The sequence below is a fragment of the Pan paniscus genome, chromosome 5 (assembly GCF_029289425.2).
Source record: "Pan paniscus chromosome 5, NHGRI_mPanPan1-v2.0_pri, whole genome shotgun sequence".
Classification (NCBI taxonomy): domain Eukaryota; kingdom Metazoa; phylum Chordata; class Mammalia; order Primates; family Hominidae; genus Pan; species Pan paniscus.
This window is the reverse complement of record NC_073254.2, coordinates 60,926,918-60,954,882: the sequence shown is the minus strand read 5'-3', so window position 1 is coordinate 60,954,882 and position 27,965 is coordinate 60,926,918. Positions and strand designations below refer to the sequence as shown.

Below are 27,965 nucleotides of genomic sequence, written 5' to 3'. Positions count from 1 at the left end.
GCCTCAAAGGTTTCTTACAATGATTAACAGTTTGATATTAATTAAAAAAGACAAACCAGGCTGGGCACAGTGGCTGACATCTGTAATCCCAGCACTTTGTGAGACCAAAATGGGAGGACTATTTGAGGCTAGGAGTTGGAGACCAGTTTGGGCACCATAGCAAGATCTCATCTCTACAAAAAATAAAGAAGAAATTAGCCAGGCATGGTGGTGCATGCCTGTAGTCCCAGCCACTCATGAGGCTGAGGTGGAAGGATCACTTTGAACCCAGGAGTTGGAGGTTGCAGTGAGTTATGATTGTGCTACTGCACTCCAGCTTGGGCAACAGAGCAAGACCCTCTCTGAAAAAGTGGAAAAAAAACAACAACAACAGAGGAAACAAAGACAAACCAGTTAACTTGGGCTGTGGGACCTTTATACTTCTTTATTGGGAAGTTCTCTTAATCTTCAGAATTTCCTTCTGTTTATTTGGGCAATACTGAAGCATAATTGCCTTGCTCTGAAATTATCACGATGTGTTTTTACTGCATAGTTCATGCAGTAAAAATTGCAATACTGTGTATTACAGTATTGCAAAACTGCATATTACATATTCTTTTATGTAGTGGTTAATACTGATTTTGATCACGTCTTCCGCTCCTGTTTCATTCCCCTACCTCCCCTTACTCTGCAGAAGGAGGCAGTTCAATGTTGTTTTGTTGTTGTTTTACAAGGATAAACTGAGTTCCAGAATGATCACTTGGCTTCTCCAAATTATGGGGTGAGTTAGTAATGAAACTAGAAAGAGAAATTAGAATTTCTTTGTTCAAAGCTCTGACTTCTAAAGTATTTCTCCATGTAAGTAAAGTAGGTTGTTTGCCAAAAATGCATTCACCCTTAAATCTTTACTGAAAGTAATGAGCTTAAAATAAAATCTCATGAAGATAATATTGTTACAGCTTAGGATAGAAATTAAGGCTGTTTGAGTAGATTAAAATGAGTCCTGAGTTAAGCTTAAAATTTGATCTATTTAATTAATTTGTTCGGCAATGGATTTTAGATTTTTTTTGGAAAAATAATAATTGAAACATTCTTACAACACATCTAAGAGTGTTTTATAATGTTTTGATTCACTTAAAATATTTTAAATAAGAGGGATGAGATTAAAAATAAAATCCAAATTGACACAGTATCTATTTGTAAGCTGCTGAATGATTATGACTTCATTATCAAAAGAGTTTCCTGGCTGGGTGCAGTGGCTCATGCCTGAAATCCCAATGCTTTGGGAGGCCCAGGCGGGTGGATCACCTGAGGTCAGGAGTTTGAGACCAGCCTGGCCAACGTGGTGAAACCCTGTGTCTACTAAAAATACAAAAACTAACCGGGCGTGGTAGCACGTGCCTGTAATCTCAGCTACTCGGAAGGCCCAGGCTGAGGCAGGAGAATCACTTGAACCCGGGAGGTGGAGGTTGCAGTGAGCCAAGATTGCGCCATTGCGCTCCAGCCTGGGCGACAAGAGCAAAACTCCATCACACACACACACACACACACACACACATTTTCCTGTAAACTATTAATGAAAATGCTACTGTTTTCATGATGCTTTTAGTAAATATTTTTACTATTAAAACAATTGATACTCTAATAAATGATGGTAATTAGGTGTTTTATGCTAAAATACTCAAGCAACAGTATAAATAAATATGAAAGAAAATACGTGCACATGTTTCATTGAAGTTGTCTAGCAGTTCAGTTCCCTTTATATTAATGTTATTACATGTTTTTCCTTCTAGTTAAAAATATTCATATATTTTAGATTATTTAATAAAACATGTGCCATATTTTTATTTAAAATAAGTATTTTGTTGATTTAAATATGGAAATGCGCTAATTGGAGTTTGAAGAACTTTGGAGTGCAAGAATTGTTTTATTATATTTTATATAGAAATTTTTATTTACCACAATTTTGATGATTTGATTTTAGAGATATCACCTCAAACTGTTTAATTTTTGGCTCCTACCTCAACCGGGCTTAAGATTTTATATGTAATGCATTATTGCCAGAAAATGCTGCTTACCAACTCTCATTGGGGCTTTTCTAGGAAAAATGAAAATAAAAAACATAACCTCATCACTATGAGGTTCAAGGGTTTATTTCACAGTTCAAGAGAGAGATAAGCAGAAACTGATATTTTGTCTGGGGATCTGGAATTTGTATCTAACTAAACTTCATGAGAGCAGATTGATGTTTAGTGGTACCCACCTTTCTGTCCTTTGCTCTGAGCATCTGTGATGATGGGACTGAAGAACATGGAGCTTCCTGAAGATGATTCAGTAGCCATGTCATAATTTTCAGTCAGTCTTACTTGCGTAACCATGAGCAAGTTATTTCACTTTCCGAGCCTCTTAACTATTGAGCTTTGAGCAGAATAGTATCACAGGCATGAAAATCTGTACAAAAGAAGAAAGTAGATACCAGCCTTGGACTATATGGGGATACTGACCTAATCCACTAAATTATGTACCAGTATCAAAAAAATGGAAAAACTCTGCAGTTAGGCAAACTGCAAATATAAGGGGTGAAAAAATAATAGAAGGATTGAACACAGCTAGGTGAAATCAATACTGGAAAGCCTTACGAGGCAAGGAGGGACGGGGACCTGTGCACCATGGATTGATCAAGATAGCACTGATTTTTTTAGGATCTGGACCTGGTTCACAAATGACTTGAAGTAATTATCTCAGTCAGAAGAGGAAATATCTGGGAGGTGTGTGTGTGTGGTGTGTTTACTCTCACTGTACTCTCACAGGATGAACTATTACCTGTTAGAGTTATCATGATCAGGATTCAGGTGCTGATGAAGTAGATCATACTTTCTTAAATATAGGCTTCTACTTATTTTGATCTGCTTCATTCCTGTGGCATAGGAGAGTGAGCTCTGGTGCCAGTTTCCCTGAGTTTGAATCCTAGCCCTGCCATTTTGTCAGTGGTCTTGTAAAAGTTACTTAATTGCTTTGTTCCTGTTTTCCCATCTGTAAGTTGGGGAAAATATTGGTACCAACCTTATAGACTATTGTGGAGATTAAATAAGGTAGTTAATGTATGTAATTGATGTTCTAAATTTATATAAATCATTTAGAATAGTGCCTGGAACTCAATACATGATAGACATTGGTAGTAGAGGTGGTGATCTCCATTTCCTATACCTATTTGTTTGTCTGTTTGTTTTAAAAAACCATAGTACTGACTCGGTTCTTGCCCCAGAGCAGAGCTGTATGGGAAATTCTGGTTCAGGGATCAAGGGAACCATGTGAACTTGCAGATCTTCTCCCTTCCAATATCCCCTGCCTCTGCTCGTAATCGTACTCCACTGTTCTGCCCCTGACAATACAAAACTGTGACCCAAAAACTGAGTTTTAAGGAATTTGTTCTGCAGTAACACATGCTCATCTTTGTATCCCCAGGAATGAGGGGAGAATCATACTTCATCGGAATGAGGAGCCCGGGGCAGCAGGGACACGTCCCTGAAGATGGAGGACTTTTCTTACTGTGCTGCATAGACAGGGACTGGGCTGTCACTCGTTGTTTTGCAGAAGAAGCCTTTCAAGCAATCACTGACTTCAATGACCTCCCCAACTCGTTGTTTGCGTGCAATGTTCACCAGTCAGTGTTTGAAGGAGAAGAGAGCAAGGTAAGCTGCCTTTTTCTGTTCCTAAAACATGGGGAGATATGGCATTATCTCCAAGTAATCCTGTTGTTCATTTGTGGTTGGTGTTTTGAAGTTTTTGGAAATGTTTAGTTGGCTCTATTTTTGGCATGTGTACCAGGATAAGAAAATCCCATTCTATTATCAACTAACTTTAGAGATACATCTGACAGGGTTGTAGATGAGAATATGTTGAATCAAATTGAGTCCTCTGTGACTCACAGGTCTATCTAGCAAAACAAATGGTGTTAATATGGATTGTAGGAAATGCCCCTTAGGCTAGGAAGCAGATGTCTTAAACTCCTAAAAGTTTCCTTTTCCCCTATTCTGCCATAAATATAATTTGCCTTTCTCAAAACAGTACAAACTCCATTTTACCTCCAGCCTTCCTGCAGCTTGATGAATGTTCTAAAAAAGCCTTCTTAAACTGTGAGCCAAGTCTCACAGTAGATATTAGAGAAGGTAAGTTGGTTGGCATCTGAGTCCTTCTTTGCTCATTGATACCATGGTGGTATTGCCATGTGTGTGTTGTAAGAATTTGAATGAAGCAGTAACTCCTCAATTTGAAATGATTGGGGAATGAGGTTGTCTATGTATTAACATTTTCCAGCTTCCCATTTTAAGAAACAGACTTAACTTAGTGTAAATGTTTTTGGCAATCACAGTAAATATTCCATTTGGAGACCTTTCCAAAGTTTATTTCAGATTTCTCTGACCTTTGAATGGGGTATCTAAATGGATTAAACCTTCCCTTGTAGATGTAGATTCTTAGTTGTAAAAGCCACTATTATACTACTGAAACATGGACAAAATTTTTTGGATAAAGGGGCTTTTTTTTCTTTTTCTTTCTTTCTTTTTTTTTTTTTTTAACGGAATCTCACTCTGTTGCCCAGGCTGGAGTGCAGTGGCGCAATCTCAGCTCACTGCCAGCTCCACCTCCTGGGTTCACGCCATTCTCCTGCCTCAGCCTCCTGAGTAGCTGAGACTACAGGCGCCCGTCACCACGCCCAGCTAATTTTTTGTATTTTTAGTAGAAATGGGGTTTCACTGTGTTAGCCAGGATGGTCTCCTGACCTCGTAATCTGCCTGCCTCGCCTCCCAAAGTGTTGGGATTACAGGTGTGAGCCACCGCGCCCGGCTGAGGCTTTTTTTTTTCTAAACTAAAGTATATGACTCTGTGAGATATAAGAGTAGGCTTTATGATTGCTGTTTCACAGACTTTAGCTCTTTCTGCCCATTGCTGAAGTCTGTGTCTGGCATAATTACTGGAAGTCTGATTTACGGATATGATTGATTTTGTAGACAATCCTGATAGCCACAGAGAAAACCATCCCAGAGGATTAGGAACTATTTTAAGCCATTTAAAGATATTTTTATAATGATATCAGTGTGGAGTTGAACTGTTGAAATTATGGGCTGAAAATAGCTTGAAATGCAAGGAATTATATATAATTAGAACCTCCAGTGCTATGATCATCAGACTATTTAAAGTTAGAAAGTGGCACATGCCAATTTCTTCTTTGGAAGAAACTGAGAATTTTGTTCTTGGATTATAACCAGATTATCACAATTGATAATTTTCTCAGGGCAAGTAGTTTCCTCTGAAATATACCTGCCATAAACTATAAAGCAACAGTCTATGTATTCTCATCATATCCATTTCTCTAAATATCACAATTAGAAGGATTTTCCTTAGAGATTTAATGAGGGTTTTCATTCTTTCCTGATTAAATACTTCCCAGTAGATTGAAACAATGAGGCCTAGGAAGGTGCTAATCTCATTTAGCAGTGCTGCTCAAGAATGGCTGATTAACTGAATTAGAACTGAGGACATAGAAGGACAGGGGCTGGAGGGGGAAGTTCATGGGAGTCTGTACACATCTATTTTGATATTCTGATTTGTGATTGAATAATGGATTACAAGATATTCTCATCTAATGTGTATACGAAGTTTGTGCATAGCAGTTTGGGAAATAGTATTTGGTTTTAGGATGATCTTGATAAAATATTGAGGCAAAATAAACAAGAATATAGTTCATTGCACTCACTTTCAAATGATTTAGATCACCATTTTACAGCCATGGAGGTGAATTTTATAATTGGCTGAAGTCTATGTAATTCAGTTTATTAAATCAGAAAGTGTCCTACCTCAGCGAGATTTTTTTTTTCTTTTTTTACTCTTCCTTTTGTGGACAGTCTTTAGGATACCAAATAATCTGACATGGATTTAATTTTGACTTAATTATATCTATATAGTTTAAGGTGACAAAAGAAGATAATCAGTTACCAGATAAGTTGACAATAGCCAGGAGGCATGATTGCTGGGACTCCAGAAAAAAAAGTGGGGAGTCTTGTGGCATCTCATTTTCACTGCATATTTCTCTTCCAGACCCAGAAATTCATATTTCTTTCATTTAACCTCCTTTTTAAAAAACTATTATGATAAAATCACTTATTTTAAGACATTAAGTATCATACTCCATTCTGTCAGAATATTCTTTCCACAAGGTTTAGATTTCATGAATCTGAGCCATGAAGTCTGATGATGGGTATTTTCCACAAAGGGTGGACATTTTAGGCACTGTGATAAGTTGGTGGGGAGATATTTTTAGGCAGGGGGAAAAGAAGCAAAAAGCATTTCCAGCACTCCTTGTATTTGCCTATGGGCAAGGCTGGCCATGGTAATTGTTTTTATATTTGGCTTTGGGAAGATGTATTCAGCAGCCTGGAATTATAGCAAGGGGTGGAGACATCAGAAATGATGCTTAGCCTTCATTTCCAAGGTTTACGAGGGTCGGTGGTTTCATATGTAATTTGTTTTGGCAGAGTCCTTTCTTTTTTGGCACAGCCTGCTTCTGAAATCATTGTGTCTTGATATTGATGGATTTAAGTTTAGCCTTTGTCTTGCAATTATTATAAAGTATATATTTAACTTCCATAGTTGGGTAGGAATTAAACCTTTTGCTTTCTATCACAAATGAGTCTTGCAGCATTCTCTTCTCTATTTTCCTACATGTCTGAGATACCTTTTCATTTTTGAGGAAATTTATGGGGTACTAAATTGAACTTCTCATAATATAAGTAACAGCACAGGATGTGATCTGGATCTGTTTATTTCTGTATCACTTTGTTCTGTGCAAAGTGATAAATATTCTGATATGCTCATTTCTGCTGTCCTATTTACATTCTAAGTTCTGACACCTAAAGCACATGTTAAAAAACAGCTTTGTGTTGTCCGTAATGTTCATTCCAATTTTCAGTTAGGCAGAATTCTGTGAGATTGTATTTTGATTTCATGCTTTTGCAATGAGTGAGCACATACTTCAGTGAGGCTTGTTGTGGTCCAGATGGTTGAGATTTGTTTATATAACACAAAGGAGAACCGGAGCTGGAGGAAATTGGCATCTGAAACCAATAAATGCAGATTGCTGTGTGCGTGCTACAGCTTGAAGTATAAATATTTTTGTATGAAACGCATTTAAAACTGTGATCTTCACAGTATCCAACACCTGAAAATTACTAGGGTACATTTCTCTTCAGAGCACTCCCCTGGGTTCATCTTTCGGGATCCAGCTGGGCTGCAGAAGTCATCTTGAGGAAGGTGAGGCTAGGAAGGTTGTCTTTTGAGCTGCCCTGTGTCTATGCTAAAGACACATAAGGGTCTGCTGGGTAGGACGTTGGAATGCACTGCTTGCTAAAGGGGAACAGTGAAGCAATGACTGAAATGTTTAGCCAAATTCAATTGAATAAGAAGAAACCTGAAAGGTGACTTTTTTTTATTATTATACTTTAAGTTATGGGATACATGTGCAGAACGTGCAGGTTTGTTACATAGGTATACACATGCCATGGTGGTTTGCTACACCCATCAACCCGTCATCGACATTAGATATTTCTCCAAAATATGTATTTATTCAATTTATTAATAATTATAACATCAGCAGCAAATACCTATATAGCATTTGGCATGGTGCCAGGTCCTTTTCCAGGTGCTTTATAAACATGAGACCTTTATTTGTCATGACAACCCTATGAGGGTAGTATCTTTCTGTAACTCTACTTCCTGGGTGCATGTCAGGATTGTATTCCCTGGACCCTACTGGCTGTTTCTACCCAATGTGTAAGCAGAAATGACTTGTGTCATTTCTAGGCCAAGAATTTAATTTACCTATATTGGACCCTGAAGAATGTTCCTTTTGTTCTGTTAGGGAAACTGGCATTGTGCCAAGTAGTGCTGGCTTAGGCAGTTTGGGTCCTGGAATAAGGACACTGATGATGTAGGGTAGAATCCTAGCTAACCTATCATGAACATGTAATGCAACAAGAAAAACAAACAAACAAGAACTTTTGTTGGTTCAGGCCACTGGGATTTTGGGGTTTGTTATTATAGTATAAATTAGTCCATCTACATTGGTATAAGTATCATTATCCCTATTTTTCAGGTGAGGACACTAGAGAGCAGAGACTTTTCCCAGGTCTAAGCTAGTAGTGGCCAAGGCAGGATTCAAATCTAGGCTGCCAGACTAGAGTTCATGCTCTTAAACATTATGCACTACTGCCTCCTGATATACAGATATTTATTGAAAGCTGGTATGATATTTGGTTCTGGGGATTCAATGGTAAACAAGATAGGCTTAAATTTAATTTATAATGTACCAAGAGTGGTCTATTCAAAATAAGCAAACAACTAATAAACATAAATGCTGACAGTGATGCCAAAACAAAAGGACATTTAGCATATTTTCAACTGTATTCATTTCCTTACACACACAGACAGACATACACATATCACACATGAACATACACAGTTTTTTAAAAATAAGGTGGTAATTCTGCCAACCATTAAAGAGTATATTCTACTAGAATGGGCATGTGGTGAAAGACCTGGCTCTGCTGTTCTCTTAGTCTTTGTGTGTCTTGTAAATAGATCATTGCAATGCATTGCAAGTAGCTAGAGTGATTCTAATATTCAAAGATGTACACTTTCATTCAGCATATCCACTAAATCTGAACCAATTTCTTCTTCTCGAGTTCAGCTGACTAAACGCTGAGCTAGTCTAACATTGCAGGCATTATGAGAGCATCCTAAAGGATTTTCAAAGCTAAATCTGATTATTTGTGGTTTTTACTGAGTTCCCCTCACTCTAGTTTGTAGGAGAATGTCGATGTTTACTTTGAACTTTACAACTGCCGGTCCACAATCTCTTATGTATAGTACTAAAATCTGAACATCTGAAAACTGAGACTTTTTTCACAATCCATTGTGAGACAAAACATCACTTCATTAAAATCTGACCTGAACTGATAAGAGGCTACTTGTAGTTCGACTAGTCAGCTATTTCTCTGTAGAAATATTCCTCCCTTTAATTACTAGGGGCTGCCCCAGATGTTGCTGGGACATTACACAATATGAGCCCTGTGCCCAGTATTACACATCCAAATCCCCCAATTCAGAATGCCAAACATATCACTCCTCAAGAGTTTCAGACAGTAGGTTGTAAATCTATAAAACATAAAAATGAATCTACATTCCATATTCAAAGAGAAGAATGAATTTATCATGGAAATCTGAAATGCCATAAAGTGAGCAATTCAATGTATTTTGCCCATAAGATGCTCATGTCTATTTTCTTAATTTTTAAATAATTTATTTTCAATTGACTAACAAAAATTATGTGTACATTTATTGTATACAATATGATGTATTGAAATATGTATGCATTATGTAATGACTAATTTGAGCTAATTAACATATACATTACCTCACATACTTACTACTTTTTCGTGGGGAGAATATATAAAATCTACCTTCTTAGTGGTTTTTAAAAATACAATAGATTGTTTTTAACTAAAGTCACCATGTTGTAGAATAGATCTTTTGAACTCATTCCTCCTGTCCAGCTGAAATTTTGTAGCCTTTGTTCAACAACTTCCCAGCCCCTGGTAAGTACCATAAGTACCATTCTACTCTCGGTTTCTATGTGTCTGACATTTTTATACTCTACATGTAAGTGAGATTATGTAATATTTGTCTTTCTGTACCTGGCTTATTTCACTTAACATACTATCCTGCATTTTCATCCATGTTGTGCAAAGACAGGATTTCCTTCTTGTTTAAGGCTGACTAGTATTTCATATATACCACATTTTCTTTATCCATTCATCTATTGATGAACACTTAGGTTAAGTCCATATCTTGGCAATTATAAATAATGCTGCAATGAATAATGGAGAGCAGATATCTCTTCAACACACCAATTTCATTTTATTTAGATATATACCTAGTAGTAGGATTGTTGGATTAAATGGTGGTTCTATTTTTAGTTTTTGGAGGAAACTCCATGCTGTTTTCCATAATAGCTGTACCAATGTACATTCCCACTAACAATGTGTAATAGTTTCCTTTTCATGACATCATCACCAACACTTTCACCTTTTTTACAGTAGCCATCCTAACAGGTGTGAGGTGATATTTCATTGTGGTATAATTTGCATTTCCCTGATCATTAGCATTGTTGAGTACTTTTTAATATACTTATTGGTCATTTGTATGTCTTCTTTTGAGAAATGTCAATTCAGCTCCTTTGCCCATTTTTAAATCAGGTTATTTGTTTTTTTTGCAGTTGAGTTATTTGAGTTCCTTATGTATTTTTGGATACTAACTCCTTGTCAGATTTACAAATGTTTTCTTTCTTTGCAAATATTTTCTCCATTGATTGTTTCCTTTACTGTGCAAAAACCTTTTAGTTTAATGTAATCACATTTATTTTTGCTTTTGTTGCCTGTGCTTTTGGGGTCATATCCAAAAAGTCATTACCCAGACCAAAGTCAACAATTCTTTTCATACATTTCCTTCTAGTAGTTTTAGTTTTAAGTCTTATGTAAGTCTATTTCATTTTGAATTTATTTTTGTATATGTCATAAGCTAAAGTTCTGATTTCATTCTTCTGAATGTGGATATCCAGTTGTTCCAACATTATTATTATTAAAGAGACTGTTTTTTCTTCGTTGTGTGTTCTTGGCACCTTTGTGGAAAATCAATTGACTGTAAATCCATGGATTTATTTCTGGGCTTTCTTTTCTGTTCCATTGGTCCACATGCCTGTTTTTATGTTACTACCATGCTGTTTTGATTACTATAGCTTTGTAGTCAGCTTTTTTCTTTTTACTCAAGATTGTTTTGGCTATTCAGAGTCCTTTGTGGTTCCATATAAATTTCAGGATTTTTTTTTTCTATTTCTGTGAAAAAATGTTATTGGAATTTTGTTAGAGATTGCACTGAATCTATAGATTACTTTCTGTAGTATGAACATTTTAATAATATTAAATGTTAATATTTAATATTAATACTAATTCTTCTAGCCTCTGAAGATAGAATATCTTTTCATTTACTGTGTCTTCTTCAGATTCCTTCATTATGTTTCATAGTTTTCAGTGTACAGGTCTTTCACTTCCTTGGTTAAATTTATTTCTAAGTATTTGATTTTTCTTAGCTTTTGTAATTTGGTTGGTTTTCTTAATTTCTTTTTCAGATAGTTCCTTGTTAGTATATAGAAATGCTACTGATTTTTGTATTTTGGTTTTGTATCATACAACTTTACTGAATTTGTTTATTAGTTCTAACAGTTGTTTGATGTAGTGTTTAGGGTTTTCTATGTATAAGATCATGTAATCTGCAGATAAGGACAATTTAACTTCTTCCTTTCCAGTTTGGATTACTTTTCTTTCTTTCTCTTGCCTAATTGCTCTGGCTAGGACTTCCAGTATTATGTTGAATAAAAGTGGTAAGAGTGGCTTCCTTGTCTTGTTTCTAATCTTAGAGGAAAATCTTCCATCTTTTCAATGTTAAGTATGCTGTCAGCTGTGAGTTTGTTATATATGGCCTTTGTTATATTGAAGTACATTCCTTTGACAACTAAATTGTTGAGAATTTTTATTGTGAAAGAGTGTTGAATTTTGTCAAATGCCTTTTCTGTTTCTGTTGAGATAACCATATGGTTTTTATCCTTCATTCTGTTAATGTTCTGTATCACATTTACAGATTTGCATTTCTTGAATTATTCTTGCTTTTCTGTGACAAATCTCACTTGATTGTGGTGAACAATCATTTTAATGTGCTGTTTAATTTGGTTTACAGGTATTTTGTGGATGATTTTTGTGTCTGTGTTCATTAGGGATATTGGTCTATAATTTTCTTGTCTTGTAGTGTAGTTGTCTGACTTTGGTATCAGGGTAATACTGACTTTGTAAAATACAGTTGGAAGTATTCATTTTTCAATTTTTTGGAAAAAGTTTGAGAATAATTGGTTTTAGTTCTTTAGATGTTTGTTAAAATTCAGCAATAAAGTCATCGTGTTCTGGGCTTTTCTTTGGTAGGAGACATTTTATTACTGATTTGATCTTTTTACTTGTTATTGGTCGGTTCATGTTTTCTTTTTCTTCGTGATTCAGTCTTGGTAGGTTTTATGTCTCTAGGAATTTATCCATTTCTTCTAAGTTATCCAACTGTTGGCATATAATTGTTCATAGTAATTTCCTATGATCTTTTGTATTCTTGTGGTATCAGTTCTAATGTCTCCTCTTTCATTTCTGATTTTATTTGAGTCTTCTCAGATTTTTTTGTTAAGCTAGCTTAAGGGTTGTTGATTTCGTTTATCTTTTTAAAAGGCCAACTCAGTTTTTGGACAATTTCTACTATTTTTCTAGTCTCTATTTCATTTATTTATTTTCTGATCTTTATTATTTCCTTCATTCTACTAACTTTGGGCTTAGTTTGTTCTTTTCTTTTTAATTCCTTGTGGTATGATGTTATGTTTTTTTGTTTGAAATCTTCTTTTTTGATGTAGGCATGTATTGCTATAAGTTTTTTTCTTAGATATATTTTGCTGTATCTCATAGTATGCTAGTAGATTTTAGTATTTTGTGTGTCCATTTGCATTTGTCTCAAGATATTTTTAAATTCTTCTTTGACCCATTAGTTGTTCAGGAGCATCTTGTTAAATTTTTTTGTATTTGTAAATTTTCTGAAATTCTTTCTGTTATTGTTCTCTAATTTTATATACTACTGTAGTTTAAAAAGATGTTTGATATGATTTTAATCTTTTAAATTTTGTTAAGACCTTTTTGTGCTCTAATATGATCTATCCTAGAGAATATTATGTGTACACTTGAAAAGAATGTATATATATCCTGCTGCTGTTGGATTCAATCTTTTGTATATGTCTGTTAGGTTTATTTGGTCTAATGTGCAGTTTAAGTCTGATGTTTCCTTATTGATATTCTGTCTGGATTATCTATCCTTTGCTGAAAGTGGAGTATGGAAGTCCTCTACCATTATTGTGTTATAGTCTCTCTCTCTATTCTCTCTCTCTATTCTCTCTCTAGATCTATTAATATTTGCTTTATATTTTTAGATGTTCCAATGTTGGGCACATGTATATTTACAACCGTTATTTCTTAACAAATTAATCATTTTAACTTATATAAGGGCTTTCTTTGTCTTGTTCTACTTTTTTTAATATAAATTCTATTTTATCTAATATAAATAGCTACCCTTACTCTCCTTTGGTTAGCATTTACATGGAATATCTTTTTCCCTCCCTTCCCTTTTAGTATATATGTGAAGTGTGTCTATTGTAGGCAGTGTATAGTTAGGTCTTTTTTAAAAAGCCCGTTCAGCCATTCAGTCATTCTTGTCTTTTGATTGGAAAATTGAATCAATTTACACTCAAAGAATTAATTGATAGGTAAGAATTTATTAGTACCATTTTGTTAATTGTTCTTAGTTGCTTTGCAGATCTGTTGTTCCTTTCCTTCTCTCTTACTGTGAGAGAAATTGTAATTAGATGATTTTCTATAGTGGCTTATGCTTTGATTCCTTACTTTTTATGGTTTGTGTATCAACTAAAGGGTTTAGCTTTGTATCATAAGGCTTACATAAAATATCTTATAGTTATAATAGATTTTTTTATGCTGACAATTTGATCACATGAAAAAACTCAATAATTTTACTCCTCTTTCCGCATTTTATGTTTTTGATGTCACAATTTACATGTTTTATATTATGTATCCCTTAACAAATTATAGTAACTATCATTATTTTTATAATTTAGTCTTTGAAACTTCATACTAAAGATATAAGTGACTTACGCAGAACCATTATAGTAGTAGAGTATTCTGAATTTGACTGTGTACTGATTTTTACCAGCAAATTTTATACTTTCCTATGCTTGACTGTATTACTAATTAGCATCCTCCTTTTCATTCAGATTGAAGAAATCCCATTAGCATTTCTTGTAAAATAGGTCTGGTGGTGATAAACTGTCAGCTTTGTTTGTCTGGGGAAGTATTTTTCTCTCCATTTCTAAAGGATAGATTTGCTGGGTAAAGAATTCTTGGTTGGCAGTTTCCCCCCAGCCCCCCACCCACACACACACCCTGCCTCTGTGTTATCACTTTGAATATATTATCCCACTCTCTTCTGCCATGTAAGGTTTATTTTAAAAAGTCTATTGCTAGCCCTATTGGAACTTCATTACATGTGATATGTTTCTTTTTTTTTTTCTTGCTTTTAGGATCCTCTTTTTATCTTTGATTTTTGACAATTTGATTATAATATGTTTTATTGTAATCTTGTTTGGGCTGAATCTTAGTGGAGACCTTCCTGTACCTGGATATTTGTATATTTTTCCAGATTTGAAAAATTTTCTGTTATTATTTCTTTAACTGAATTTCCTGGCCCTTTATTGTTCTACTCTTACTTTTTAACTCCAATAATTTGAATACTTGCTTGTGATGCTGTCCTATAAATCCCATAAGCTTCCTTTATGCATTTTCATTCACTTTAATATTTTCGTCTGACTATATATTTTCAAATAACCTGTCTTCAAATTCACAGGCTTTCTTCTGCTTCACCAGTTCGCTGTTGACACCCTCTATTGTATTTTTAACTTAGTTCATTGCATTTTTCAGCTCCAGAATTTTTTTAATAATTCAATATCTCATATTTTGGTTGCTTATTGTTCTTTAATTTTGTTAAATTGTTTCTCTGTATGTTATTATATTTTTGTGAGCTTTCTTAAAGCAATTATTTTGAATTCTTTGTCAGGCAGTTTACAAATCTTTATTTTGAGGGTGGTTATTGGTGCTTTATTTTATTCCTTTGATGCTGTCACGTTTCCCTGATTGTTTCTAATTCTTGTGACTGTGTATTAGTTTCTATGCATTTGAAGAAGTAGGGACTTATTCCTGTCTTTTTGGACTGGCTTTGTCTGGGGAAGTCCTTTACTAGTCAGCTCATCTAGAGATTCTCAGCAGCTGGTCTGGAATGGTCCATGGGTGAACTTGCTGCTTGAGTCCTTGGGCAGGCTATCCTGGTGCCTGGGTCAGCAGGTGGGCAGGCCTGGTGCTTGAGTCCATAGGGTTAGTCCTGGAGCCTGGATCTACTGGGATAAACGTATTGATTGGTTCTATGGGGGTGGACCTAGAGCCTATGTCCATAAGGACAGGCCTAGAGCCTGAGTCTATAGAAGCTGGCCTGAAGCCTGGGTTTATAGAGGCTGACCTGGTGCAGGGGTGGTCTTTGAGTCTGAGTCTGAAGGGGCTTTCTAGGGGCTGGCTAGGTGCTGGTATGGACCTGGTTTCTAGGTTCACTGGGACATTGCTGAAGTCTGAGTCCACAGGGACTGGCCTGGCACTGTGGTAGGCCTGGACCCTGTGTCAACTGGAGCCCGGGGACACTGGAACTGGCCAAGGGCCTGGGGCTGCCCTGTTGCTAGGACAAGTGTGGAACCTGGGACAAGTGTGGAGCCTGGGGGCCGGATATGCAGCTGTTGGCCTACAGGCTAAGTACATGAAGGGAGGCCTGGGTCTTGGGGCCGCAGGTGCTGTCCTGGTATCTGGGTCCAAGGGGTGGTCCTGGAGCCTAGCTCTGTGTGAAGAAGCATAGCAGTGAGGTCTACTGGGATGGACCTAGCCCCTGGGTCTGCTGGAGCAGGCCTGGCCCATGAATATGCTGGAGCATGAAGCTGCAGGACTGGCATGGAAAGTGAGGCTGTAGGGACTGGCTTGGCACTGGGCAGGGTCTTAGAACCTGTGTCTTTGAGTGCTAGCCTGGTAACTGATGCCAGGGTTGCCAACCTGGCAAAGGGGCAGGTCTAAAGCCTGGGACTTTGTGGGCTGACCTGGGGCCTGGGGCCATAGGCGCTTGCCTGGATGCTGAGTCCATGGGTACCAGCACGACGACTAGAGCTGTGGGGGGCTCATGTCTTTTGGAAATAAAGGATATACTCAAGCTAGGATGAGCATTGTGTATAGATACTGTCTGTGTAGCCATCCCCAAGCCAAACTCTGACACTCACTGAGTCTTTCTTTGAGTATCTATAGTTTAAAGCCTTTGGCCTTGACCTGCTTGTGCTGCCCACAGCCCTTCATTCTAGCTCCTCACTAATGGTCTGCTCTGGGTCTATAGGAGAGCCTCCTAGCCCACAAAGCAGATAGTTACTGCTCCGTGCACATGTTTGTCTTGACTCAGGGAGCTTAAATTGTAAAATATTTTGTGTCAACTACCCAGACATATTTTCCTTTTCTCCATTTACATTTTCTTCTCTAGACCCTGAAGCCCTTCAAGGCAGACAGTATTTATGTTTGTCTTCTTTGTATTTCTAGTGACTTGCATAGGGCCTGACACACAGTAGGTGCTCAATCAATATTGAATGAAACTCTTCTTAAATGGTGACCAAATTAAGACACAGAGGATGAATTTACCAGAATCAGCTGATTATTTAGGGAGATAAAAAAGAGTAGAGTGAGGCTTTCTGACTTTTAAGTCCAGTTCATTACCCACTGTGCATCACTGTGTCTGAATTGTACTGTGGAAAGCAGGTTCCAAAAACAAAGTTGGCTGTACATCAGCACAAACTTCCATGTAGAAGAATGTAAGGCAGAAAGAACTCAGGTGATTCAGCAGCAATGCTCAAGCCAAATGTAAATGCACTGAATCAAAATCACCCTTGTAGTTAAGATTTGACGTTCATAAAGAAACCTGCTTTATACGTCAATTTATATTTATGTAATGTTCAAAATTTTTAGAGGGGACTGACTCATTTAGTAAGCCAAGTGAATAAAAAAATTAGAAGTGTCTTAAGCAGATTTATTTTTATAACTACATCAAGGAGAAGAAAAGGGAGATGGGTGAAAAGAGAGTAGCAATAAAAGCAATAAATAAAATAAATATATTATTATGTTTATGTTACTATAATAAATACATTTTTAAAAGGTAACAATAAAAGCTAAAATCTCATACTCTGGAAGATCCTAGAAAACATTAAGGCTGGTTGGAAAATTCACGCTAGGGATCTGTAACAAAAGGTAAACATGAATATAATAATTCACTATGGTTTAAGTATCACTGAATATATGTTGTAAAAATAAAATAGAAGTGAACTATAGGAACTCGAGGGTGGGAAAATGGATCACCAAATATTAGTTTTAAATATTAAAGCAGGTAACAGTTAAATTAGACATAAAATATATAAGGAATACTTAGAAATTTCACTGTTTTTCTTGTGTTGTTCATTCCTTATAGGTAAAAGTGACATTTATAGTTATATTTGTTGTCTTAAGGAATATTTAAATTATTAAAAGGGCATATCATTGTACTCTGGAGGTTAAATCTGTTTTGTTTTGTTTTTTTTTTTCCCTGAACAGTGACTGAGACCCATAATTAGTTACTGCTAATCACTTGGGGGCACCTGCCAGATGAGAGGCCCAGTGTGGGGCAGATTCGAAAGCTGCTGTAGGACATTTTATGAAACCTTAACCTTTCTTAAAGTGACTAAAATATTCCAGAGGCATATTTAGTATCTTGCTTCTCCACAGTACTGAGTGACCCCCTGGGGCCCAAAAGCCTGACAAGCTACTCTAAAAGTCCCACTTAACTACCTGAAAATAATTGAGACAGTAGAGAGAATTAAACCTGATGGATAGAGTTGAGAGTATTTGGATTCTGTGCCAAAGAGTGGGTAAACATATATTCTTGATGACACTTGCTGAAAGATGACTGCCATATTCCATTTATTCTGGTATGATATTAAATAGGGACATGGAGCTTTTTTTTCTCCCTATTTGCAAAAATGAGTACTTGGAACCCACTTCATATGGTTTCCATCAGAGCTGCTTCTAGTCTATACAGTGACTGTGAATTATTAAAATGAGCAGAAGCAGTCTTAAGGCATACTGCCTGGGGAAAGGAAGTGACTTTGTAAAAATAGTGTCTTGCCCTCTAGGCTGATGGGTTGCATGCAGGGTGCATGCAGGGTGCCTTGGTGGTGGTGGAGGGGTAGGCTAGATTTCATCCGCCACTCACTTCCTGGTCCAGGAGCCCCTGAGAAGTACACAAAGACACAACCATCATGGGGGCCATGAAAATTTCAAAGTACTTCAAATTTTAAAAGATGTAAATTCAAAGGTAACTCTTGAGTTCTGTTGCCTAAGAACATTACTTTTTTCAGAGGCAGTTTCAGAGATAGAACCCAGGGTTAGGATGAGCTTTATCATTATTATTTTCTTTAGTCTCAACAGCTGAGGATGTCATGGGCTTCACCCTGCCTGTATTGACTTCCTTGAATCTAGTCTCAGTTTGGTGGGCATGAAATTCTTGATCGACTTGGTGATAACCAGAGAAAGTCAGAGTTTTGATGTGAACTTTAAAACTCCTCCAAGGTAACCATCACAGCAGGCCTGACATTTAGTTCAATGGATGAGATCGGTGTGATATAGATGGGCTGAGTGCCAGTTCTATTAATACCCTGTGCTATTTTCTCTGTGAGAGTGGGGCTATTAGTGTGCTGTATAGACTTCCTTATTGCCTGTTCATTGATAATTTTGTGCTTATGGTGTTCAACCATATGCCCCTGCCCCTTTTAGCAAAATGGGTATATATAGAAACAGAACATGTGTAGTTTATTTTTTTAGTTTTATCGGTTTCTGTTAATATTCTATTTTACTGGCAATGTTCTATCATATAGCCTGACTATTATTTTAAACAGAAATACCATAATCTCATCTGTGTTTTAAGAGAGAGACTTGCTGATCAGGTACATGATAGTTAAGGTTTTTAATCAACCATATTCAAGTATCATACCTCATACTTTGTTCAAAACCTACCTTTCCCCCCAAAAAATTTTTAGCTATTATTAACTCCAAATTATTTAGTATAATGTATTATTTATACATAGAATGCACTGTGTCATATGATGGTCTAGTCTTTACATTCCAGCTGGGTGATTGTAAGTGTCTTGAGGTTGGAAGAGCAACCTCCTCATTCTTCGAGTGTCCCAGATGTTGAATACAGCTCTCTAGACATGATGTGGGTGTTGGATTCAGAAGCATTTGGGTCCAAATCCTGCCTTGACAATGTAGTAGTTATTTCATCTTTGCCAACTTAAAAATATCTTTGAAACTCAGTTCCCTTTTTTATAAAATGGTGTTAACAACACCTTGTTTATTGGCTTGTTATGTGATTAAATGAGATGAAGTAGACAGAGGAGGTAGCATAATACTAGACCTTCTTAGTAAGCATGTTCTCTTCCTCATTCTTCTTCATTCCCCTCCCTGCGACCCAGATCTGTGACTGTCTACCTCTGGTTCAAGGAAGGAAGGAGGTTTTCTAATAACCAGGTGTTTTTCTAAAAATATGTAGACCTAGAGAGCACATGTCTATGGAATTTGGAAGGAAGACTTCAGCAGATCCTTGCAGAATTATAACAAAGTTGTGCTTTTATATCATAGCCTTGAGTTTTAAGGAAGGTTAATCTCAGTTTCCACATGGAAACTGTTTCTTCAATTGTTTTAGGACACTTCTTGTTCACTGTTTCCCATATAAGGTTCACGTGATACTTTTCTTTTAGAACTAGTTCCAGGAAGACTTTGTTTACTCTGGGAAACTGGTATTTTTTTCTCACTATGAGGATTATGTGATTTATGTGTTTTTCTTTTTCTCTGGCTTCTAGGAAACTCAAATTAAAATTAATATTCAGTCATAGCAACTATCTTTTTTCTTATTGATCCTGATATTTTATTTCTTATATATTAACCTAATTATGTATATATGTAATATAAGATATTTTTCTGAATTAGCTCTTCAAACTTTCTTCACATTTTAATGAATACTTTAACAATCATCTTTTAACATGTAAAGAAGATGTCCAGTGATCATTAAGGATGTGTTTTACAGATGTTTTAAATTCCATTGTGAATAGAAAAAAATCACCTAAGTTAATATGATATTTTTAGAATAACACGCACACAAACTTTTTTTTTTTTTTTGCCATGACTCATATGGTTTAGAAAAATAGTTTTTAAACATCTTCAAGGAAAAGAATGTAACTTGGCAATCACAATTGACAACAACATCTTCCAGGAACACGTGCCATCTAGGTCCACATGGTTTTAGAAAAGCACTGGGTAATTAAACTATCTTTAAGTTTTACTCTTAAATGTGATCATTATTCTAATATTCATTTGTGAGGAAATGAACACTTATAAAGCATTTGAGGATATGTGTATTCAAGTTTGTCCTCATCATAAATCAGTCTGATTTTGAACTCTAAAGGCTTAGAGACACTTTATTTCATGGGAAGATGCTATAGTTTCAATGCCTGATGCTTGAGAGTTTTATTCTTTCCCTCAAATAGACTACTTTTTGTTGATATTATGTTCTGTCAAGTTGTAGAATTTGGAGCAGAAGTCCACTTAAAACTTACCATTGTGCAGCTTAAGTTCACGACTTTGCAAGGGGCACATGAGAGGAAAGTCGTTTCACTCTTCATCTAGCCTCTTTAGAAATTTTCAGGGAATGAGAGTCTTCAGTGTCATAAGTGTGGCAGTGATAATCAGCTTTTATTACACATGCTTTTTATATGTAGACTTGTTCTAAATATGGGAGGGGGGAGGGTAGGGACATGATAATTTAGAAGGAGGAGGAGAAAGTGAGTATACATTTGGTTACCTAGCCCTACCTTTGCCCAGCCTCCTTGACAACCAGGCTTTCAGCTCAAGTGGGGTTGTCTTTCCCCCACAAACATCTCTGAGTTCACATATCTAAGTAAGTGTGGTCCCTTTCAAAGTGATTCCTCTTTAGGCACCACTCACTGATTGCTCATTTTTTGCAATATCTTGTGTGGTGCAATGCGTATGTATTTATAGAGTGGATTTGAATTGGTGGAAGCAAGTCATTTAGAGTTAACTATGGTGGCTCATGTAGGTAACCAACCCAGGTAAAAATAATTTCTATTTAAACACAACATGCACATAAACTATAATAAGAAATAGCTACAAAACACTAGGAATGACTTCCTTTTGGAGCTTTTGAACTGATATTTGGGAATTTCAGAAATGCACAATGAAAGCATTGCTGCAACAAGTTCACCTTTTTGAAAAAGACTCAGCTGTACATATAAAATTTAGTGTATTACATCAGGTACATTTTTAAATTGTGCTTTATTTATAATGCACCCAGCCTTGAGTCTCAGCCCCATGTTTCTTGCTGAACAGAGCAAGCCTTAGGAACAGAGAAATGGGCTCTGTAGTGTGAGGAACATCCTGTCTCCAAGTATCTCCTACAGTGGTCTAGAGTCTTTTGAAACCTAAAGGCTGTTTTCTGATTAAGAATCTTCTTTTTAATGAACATAACCCTGAAAGATATTATATTCTAAGATATACCTAAGATGTATCCTAAGATATTCTAAGATATACAATATAAGTACCCAGAGAAGAACAGTGACTTATAAATACACTAACAAAGCGAAAGAGTGCTGCAGCAATCAATCAATCAGCCATCAATTATTTAATAATTATTGAAACTCTACCATGTCCCAAGTATTGCTCTTGGCACTGGGAGTAGAAAGATGAATGAAATGCAAGCCCTCATGAAGCTTAATGTTTACTGAGATCTGAAAATTATAATACAAGTTAGGTGAAGTGAGAGATGGAGGCAGAAGGAGCATATTATAGGAGCTCAGGGCATGGGCACTAAGAGGGAAGAGGGAAGGCTCTGGAATATTTTTTCTATATTTTATCATGTATAGAGTGAGGAGGCAGTTCAGTGTATCCTGGTAGCCGCTTTCCTCATGGTGACCAGGACGTTGTTCAGCTCCTCTCACCTCCGCTTGGCATGGCTATGTGTCCCCACCCTTTTCTTGGTGAACCTGGCAGTCCTCTTGTCCTTGGAGACCTTGAGCTCCATGATGTGTCACTCTTATAGGATGAAGCTGCATGCTCCTTGGATCATGTCTCACTTGAATTCTGAGTGCTTGGTGAGGTGTCTGCAGTGGCAGCTGTGCCTTGGCTTACGCTCTTGGTCACCTTGTGGCCCTATTGAGTCCTATGGCCACGGGATAGCACAGAGCCATGACTGCCATGCTTCAATGGCTGCTGTCACAGAAGCTCTGAGAGATGTTTTTATTCTTTGTTTTAAGCTACGCCTTGTACCTGTACAACAGTCTCCACATGGACCCATCCCATGTCATAAAATGTGCTGGCTGTCAGGACTTTTCAGGCCCTCCTCTTGTGTAATCAGCATTGTTGTCCTGTCACACAGGGCCTTTTTTGAAAGGATGACTGATGAGTGGGGGTGACAGGGAAAGAATGGCCTTTGACTCTGGCCAGGGCTGCTTCTCCAAGTAAACCCAGCCACGGTGACAGGTGAGGTGGGGAAGAAACATTTTATTTGTGACCCATGTGTCCTAATTTTCTCCTTAGTGTGTGAAATTTTTGCTTTCCTTGGAAGGTGAGCTGTGAGCTTGCTTATTTTAAAAACTGCAACCTGTGAGGAGAGAGGGTGTTCTTTCACAACATTACATCATTGAAGCCTCTAGGTGTTGAGTCATCATTATTTTTAGGCAGCTCCATGCTTTTTTTGGTTGTTCTAAGAATAGCCCCTGTGTCTGGACTCTACAGAAAGTCACCACAGTAAAGATTCTGTCGCCACTCAGCAGTTGTGATAGGATGCCTCCTTAATTTTCAAGCTCAAGGCATACTTTTTAGAATTTTACTTGTAAACATTCTGCCTTTCTAGGTTTTTCCTGAGACGATTGACTTTGTCAGGAGCTGTCACTTGAAGTTGTTCAACCCTTTGTCAAAAGTACTTATAGCTGGAAACAACAACTGTAACAACAACAAAGTTTGAAGTCCTCCCTAATAAAAGGTTCCTTATTATCTGCACTCAATGTACATTTGGTTTGTGAACACCTTAATCGGTGACTTTACCCAATTTTTAAACATTTCAAGACATATTTTCATGCCTTGTATTTTATAAATTAAGTGACTATAGATCCCTTATTTTAGGATATGGGGTGGGAGTGATGCTCTTGGAATTTATGCAGGATCTGCTAAAAGCAGCCAAAACACACGTTATTATACCATGTTAAACTAAATAAGCATCTAAACTGTAAACTGTATTGGAACTTGATGGCAGGGCATTAAAAAGGATTGAGCAAGCCCAGAAATGGAACGTTATGGGTCAATGTGGAGGCTGGTTTTCCTATTGCCTGTTCAGGGCATACACCCAAATAGGATCAATTTATTTTACGTGGCACTTTCAAGCCCATAAGAGTACTAATGGCTTCTGAGTATAACCAAATGCTTTTCCAACTGAAGCATAAATGGAAGCATCTGCTTGGAAAAAAATGAGGCAGTTGTTTAATGTTATAGTGTCTGGAGATGACAGACAACAGTCACATAATCTGTGTCTACATGTGACTGAAGGCATTGGTGCCTACTGGGAAGGCTGAACTTTCTTTTGAGTTACTGGTACTTTGGAGGGGTTGGTTCTGTTTTTATTATCTAAGAACTCAAGCCTCATCCCCACAAGGGTCATTCTGTCTCTAATTAGGGAAATGATATAGCAGAGTGATTGAGAGAGAGAGGGCCTTAGCATCTATCAGTCTAAGTCCAAAACCAAATTCCACTGCTTATTAGTTGTGCGACCATAGGCAGTTTATTTAACCCTTCTAAACATCAATTTCCTCACCTGTAAAACAGCATCAAGTAACAATATTGACCTCATAGGGTTCCTGTAAGGATATAAGTGATATAGTCAATGATGTCTTGATCCTAGTTAACTGTAACTATTGGCTAGGAATAATAATAGTTTCTGCCCATCAGTCTGATCTGCATCTTGCATCATTTAAAACTCATGGGACTCTGGGCCCGGCACGGTGGCTCATGCTGGTAATCCCAGCAGTTTGGGAGGCCAAGGCAGGTGGATCACCTGAGGTCAGGAGTTCGAAACCAGCCTGGCCAACATGGAGAAACCCCGTCTCTACTAAAAACACAAAAAAATTAGCCGGGCATGCTGGCATGCGCCTGTAATCCCAGCTACTCGGGAGGCTGAGGCAGGAGAATTGCTTGAACCCAGGAGGTGGAGGTTGCAGTGAGCCGAGATTGTGCCACTGCACTCTAGCCTGGGCAACAAGAGCAAAACTCCATCTCAAGAAAAAAAAACCTGTTGGGACTCTTGCTTCCCTTGCCTGTGGTTGCTGCATAACGCACCAAAGAGCAACTCTGGTCAACTGCCATTGTCTAGTCTCACTACCCTCAGAAGAACTTCTAAATCCAGATGGGGGAGCAGTAAGCCAGATAAGTACCTTCTGAAATCTGAGCACATATGTTTATTCACAAGAACTAGCCCAGAAGAAAGTGCATTTTCTATCTCCCCTGTGTACAGAGTCTTGAACAGCTACACATTTCCTTACTGTACCAATAAATTGACAGTCTTTTGTCTTCATTTCTCCAGTGCTCACTAGAAAGTTCTATTTTCCTTTATGTTTGATGTATAGTTACAAAGACTAGATGCAGTCACTTGGCAATTCCATTCATATGCCTCCATGTGAAGCCTGATAAGTGTTGGACTTGTAGTTGGTACAGCATCCTTAGAAGTTTTCTGAAAAGACAAGTCAGTTTTGCCTTCCTGTTTTGCTTTCCATTCTGTCGTTGCATCAGTTCCTAAAGAAAACTGGATTGGTTGACCAAGCCTTCTTTGTGAGTAATTAAAGGCATTTCAAATTTTAATTTCAGGAAACAAAAGTCTACTGAATAGAAGATACATTCCTCTGCGGGTGCTTCATTCTTGCTAATGGCAAATTTTGAGTATGCGTTAATTGTGATTGGCAATTTAAGCAGGTCCAATTACTTTAGAAGGAATTAACATTTGCATGACAAAGAGAAGGTAAATGAGAACAGAGCCCTTTAAAATCTGAATATGGTTTTTAAAATATATTCATTAAGTACTTTGAGAATTTTACTTAGAAGACTCTTCACTTAATCCAAGCACATTTCTTTCTGAAGAAAATAGTGCAGGAAGCATCATAGCAAAATAGCCACGTGAAAAGTGACAGTTCTCTGGAAGAGAAACATCATTATAAAGAGAATTTGAATTCATATGAATGACTTTATTACACTTAATGTTTTATATGATTAAAGGAGTTATTTCAAAAAATAATTCTTTAGGGAATCCTATATAATCACTGTAGACAGAATGATAGCCAATAGCATACATGGTAACCTTTTAAAAATCTCTTTTGGCACAGGTTGTCATTTGTGTAATACTAATTATTGCTGGGCACAAAGTGAGAAGATTTATATTCCAATCTATATAGAAAGCCATCATGAATAAATAATGCATTGCAACGACATATTTAATTGTCAGAGACTTTGTTGCCAGAAATATAACTAATATGGGAGGCGCACAACTTCTCATGGCACAATCTCATTCAGGGTTTCTCCACTTCAGAATTACTGACGTTTCTGACTGATAATTCTTTGTGTGGGGGCTGCCCTGTGCCATGTAGGATGTTTAGTAGCATCCCTGGCCTCTACCCACTGGCTGACAGTATGCCATTCCCCATCATGAATACCCAAAATGGCCCCAGACATTGCCAGATGTCCCCTGGGGGGCAAAATCACCTTGCTTGAGAATCACTGGCCCAGTTGATGGTTTCAAACTACAGATGAGAGGAGTTGCCTGGGCATTTCTCAATAATCTGTTCTAGGACCTCATCTTAGGATAAGAATCTCCTGGGGTGGGTCTCTAGAAGAAGCATGAAAAAAAGAAAGTTATAATCCCATTCTCTACATCTCATTCTGAGTTCTTTTCTTTCCTCCATTCTAAATGAGGAGGCTGTAGTTCTTCAAGTCCTCTCTTTATGAGCTGCTTTGGGGCAGTCTGTGCTTAGTGACATGGAGGCTCCCATAAGCAGCCCTCCAAATATTCCTTCCTCATTCCAAAAAAAACTGTCATGTAAGGTCTCCCCAGAGTGTTTCTGCATGGGCCCCAGGAGACCTGTCTCTGAGTTTGCTTCACAGACACCTCTCCCTCAGCTGCCACCATTACTGCACCCACTCTCAGGACACCAGAAATTGTGGGATTCAGACCAAGGAAAAGTTTTGTTTTGAGAGAATTTGTTTGTGGAGTTACCATTGGATTGGTTACCCAGATGGTTAGGCTCAGCACTTTTATTACTGTGGTAATATTCAGTATCCTAGGAAAAGCAGCTATCTTTGTGAGGCACATAGTGTGAATGGAACCTAAAGAAAGGTGACACAGGCATACTGGGCAATCAGCACATTGGTCAGAGGGAGTAAACTTTAAAGTACCAATGATAAATTAATTACCATATCAAATCACATGAAAGTCTTGTGCCAGGTTTGTATAGGCAGTCTGTGTTATTGGTGCCATTTTATAGTTATACCCAGTAATATGCTGAAGTGGGCACTTACCCACTCCACCAATTGTGTGCAGCATTTAACAACATGGATTAAATTGGCCATGGGAGTACTAACAACATGGAAATGAACAAACTATAAATCAGGCTTGTTTGTTTTCCTAGAGTATTAGTTTCCTATTTAACTAATTTAAATTAAATTCCTAACAATTTACCACAAGCTTAGTGTTTTAAAGCAATGCAAATGTATTATCTTAGAGTTCTGGAGGTCGGAAGTCCTAAAATCTAGGTGTCAGCAGTCATGTATTCCTTCTGGAGGCTCTTGAGAAGAATCCATTTCCTTGTCTTTCCAGCTTCTAGAGGTTGCCTGCATTCCTTGACTTGTAGCCCCTTCCTCCAACTTCAAAGCCAACACTGTAAATCTTAATATTTCACTACCCATCTCCTTGACTTCTGCTTCCAATAACACACCTCCTTCTCTGAGTCTGATCCTCTTGCCTCCCTCTTGTAGCCTTGTGTTACACCTGGATAATCCAGAATAATCTTCTCATTTTAAAGTCCTTAACGTAATCACATCTGCAGTGTTTCTTTTGCCTTGTGAAGTAATGTATTCACAGGTTTCAGGGTTTAGGGCATGGATATCCTTGGTGGGACTCAGGTAGGAGTGAGGGTGAATTGTATTATTCTGTCTAACACCCGCTGAGAGCTGCTAACCAGCATACCACTGGTTATACTATACTGTATATTGCAGTTTCTCTGAATTTGGGAGTATAGGCCGATCTGAGGACCATACACAGACTAACACCTTTTCTCTTATACAGTTTACTCCCTACCGCCTGATTTTCAGCATTCTAAAAAGGATCACTAAAATTTGATATTATATTCCCGATTATTATTGTTGTTAACATAATTTCTTATGACACATAGAGGTAAAAAAGTTATTCACCCAAAGCCATGCAGAGATGCTCATAAGTTTTTAATTGGTGAGCCAAGGGAAGGCTCCCCCTCTTCCAAAAAAAGTAAAATAATAATGTACTTAAAGATTCAGGAATGAGTTTGTTAAAAATGTTTCCAAAAACATTCTTATGTTTTCAGGTTTATAGCGAATATGTGTCTTGACTATTACAAAGTGGCATACACCCCACTTTCTGGAGTCAAATGTGCTACCATGGTGCCACGAGGTCACATATATCCCACCTTCTTATTATTAAATTCTGAAACCTCAAAATCAGATGAGCTGCCTCCCTCAGCTAAGATGCTTATCATCACAAATAGGGGTTTTTGAGTTGCTAATATCTTCAGCATGTATTAATTACCTAATTATGATGCAATTTGACAGTCAGTGAAGACATTGGCCAAGTCTGCCGGTAACTGGTGATTTTCATGTTTCACGTTTAGAAACAGCATTGCTTCTAAAGATATTGATGACTTTTGATGAAGCGCGCCAAATTATTTATTTATATATTTATATATAAAGCTAAAGATAGGCCGGGTGCGGTGGCTCACACCTGTAATCACAGCGCTTTGGGAAGCCAAGGCCAGCAAATCACCTGAGATC

The 27,965-nt window shown here is 37.3% G+C and overlaps 1 protein-coding gene across 3 annotated transcripts in view; it reads left to right on the top strand.

The window, feature by feature from the left end:
• The window catches only part of RCAN2 (regulator of calcineurin 2), a 273,184-nt gene that overhangs the window by 32,241 nt on the left and 212,978 nt on the right, over positions 1-27,965 (top strand). For all 3 annotated transcript variants that reach the window (XM_008958687.5, XM_034962208.3, XM_055113663.2), the window contains exon 2: positions 3,445-3,671. In XM_008958687.5, the coding sequence (XP_008956935.1) occupies positions 3,447-3,671 (225 nt within the window). In that variant the 5' untranslated portion in view covers positions 3,445-3,446. The remainder of the gene's footprint in view (positions 1-3,444; positions 3,672-27,965) is intronic.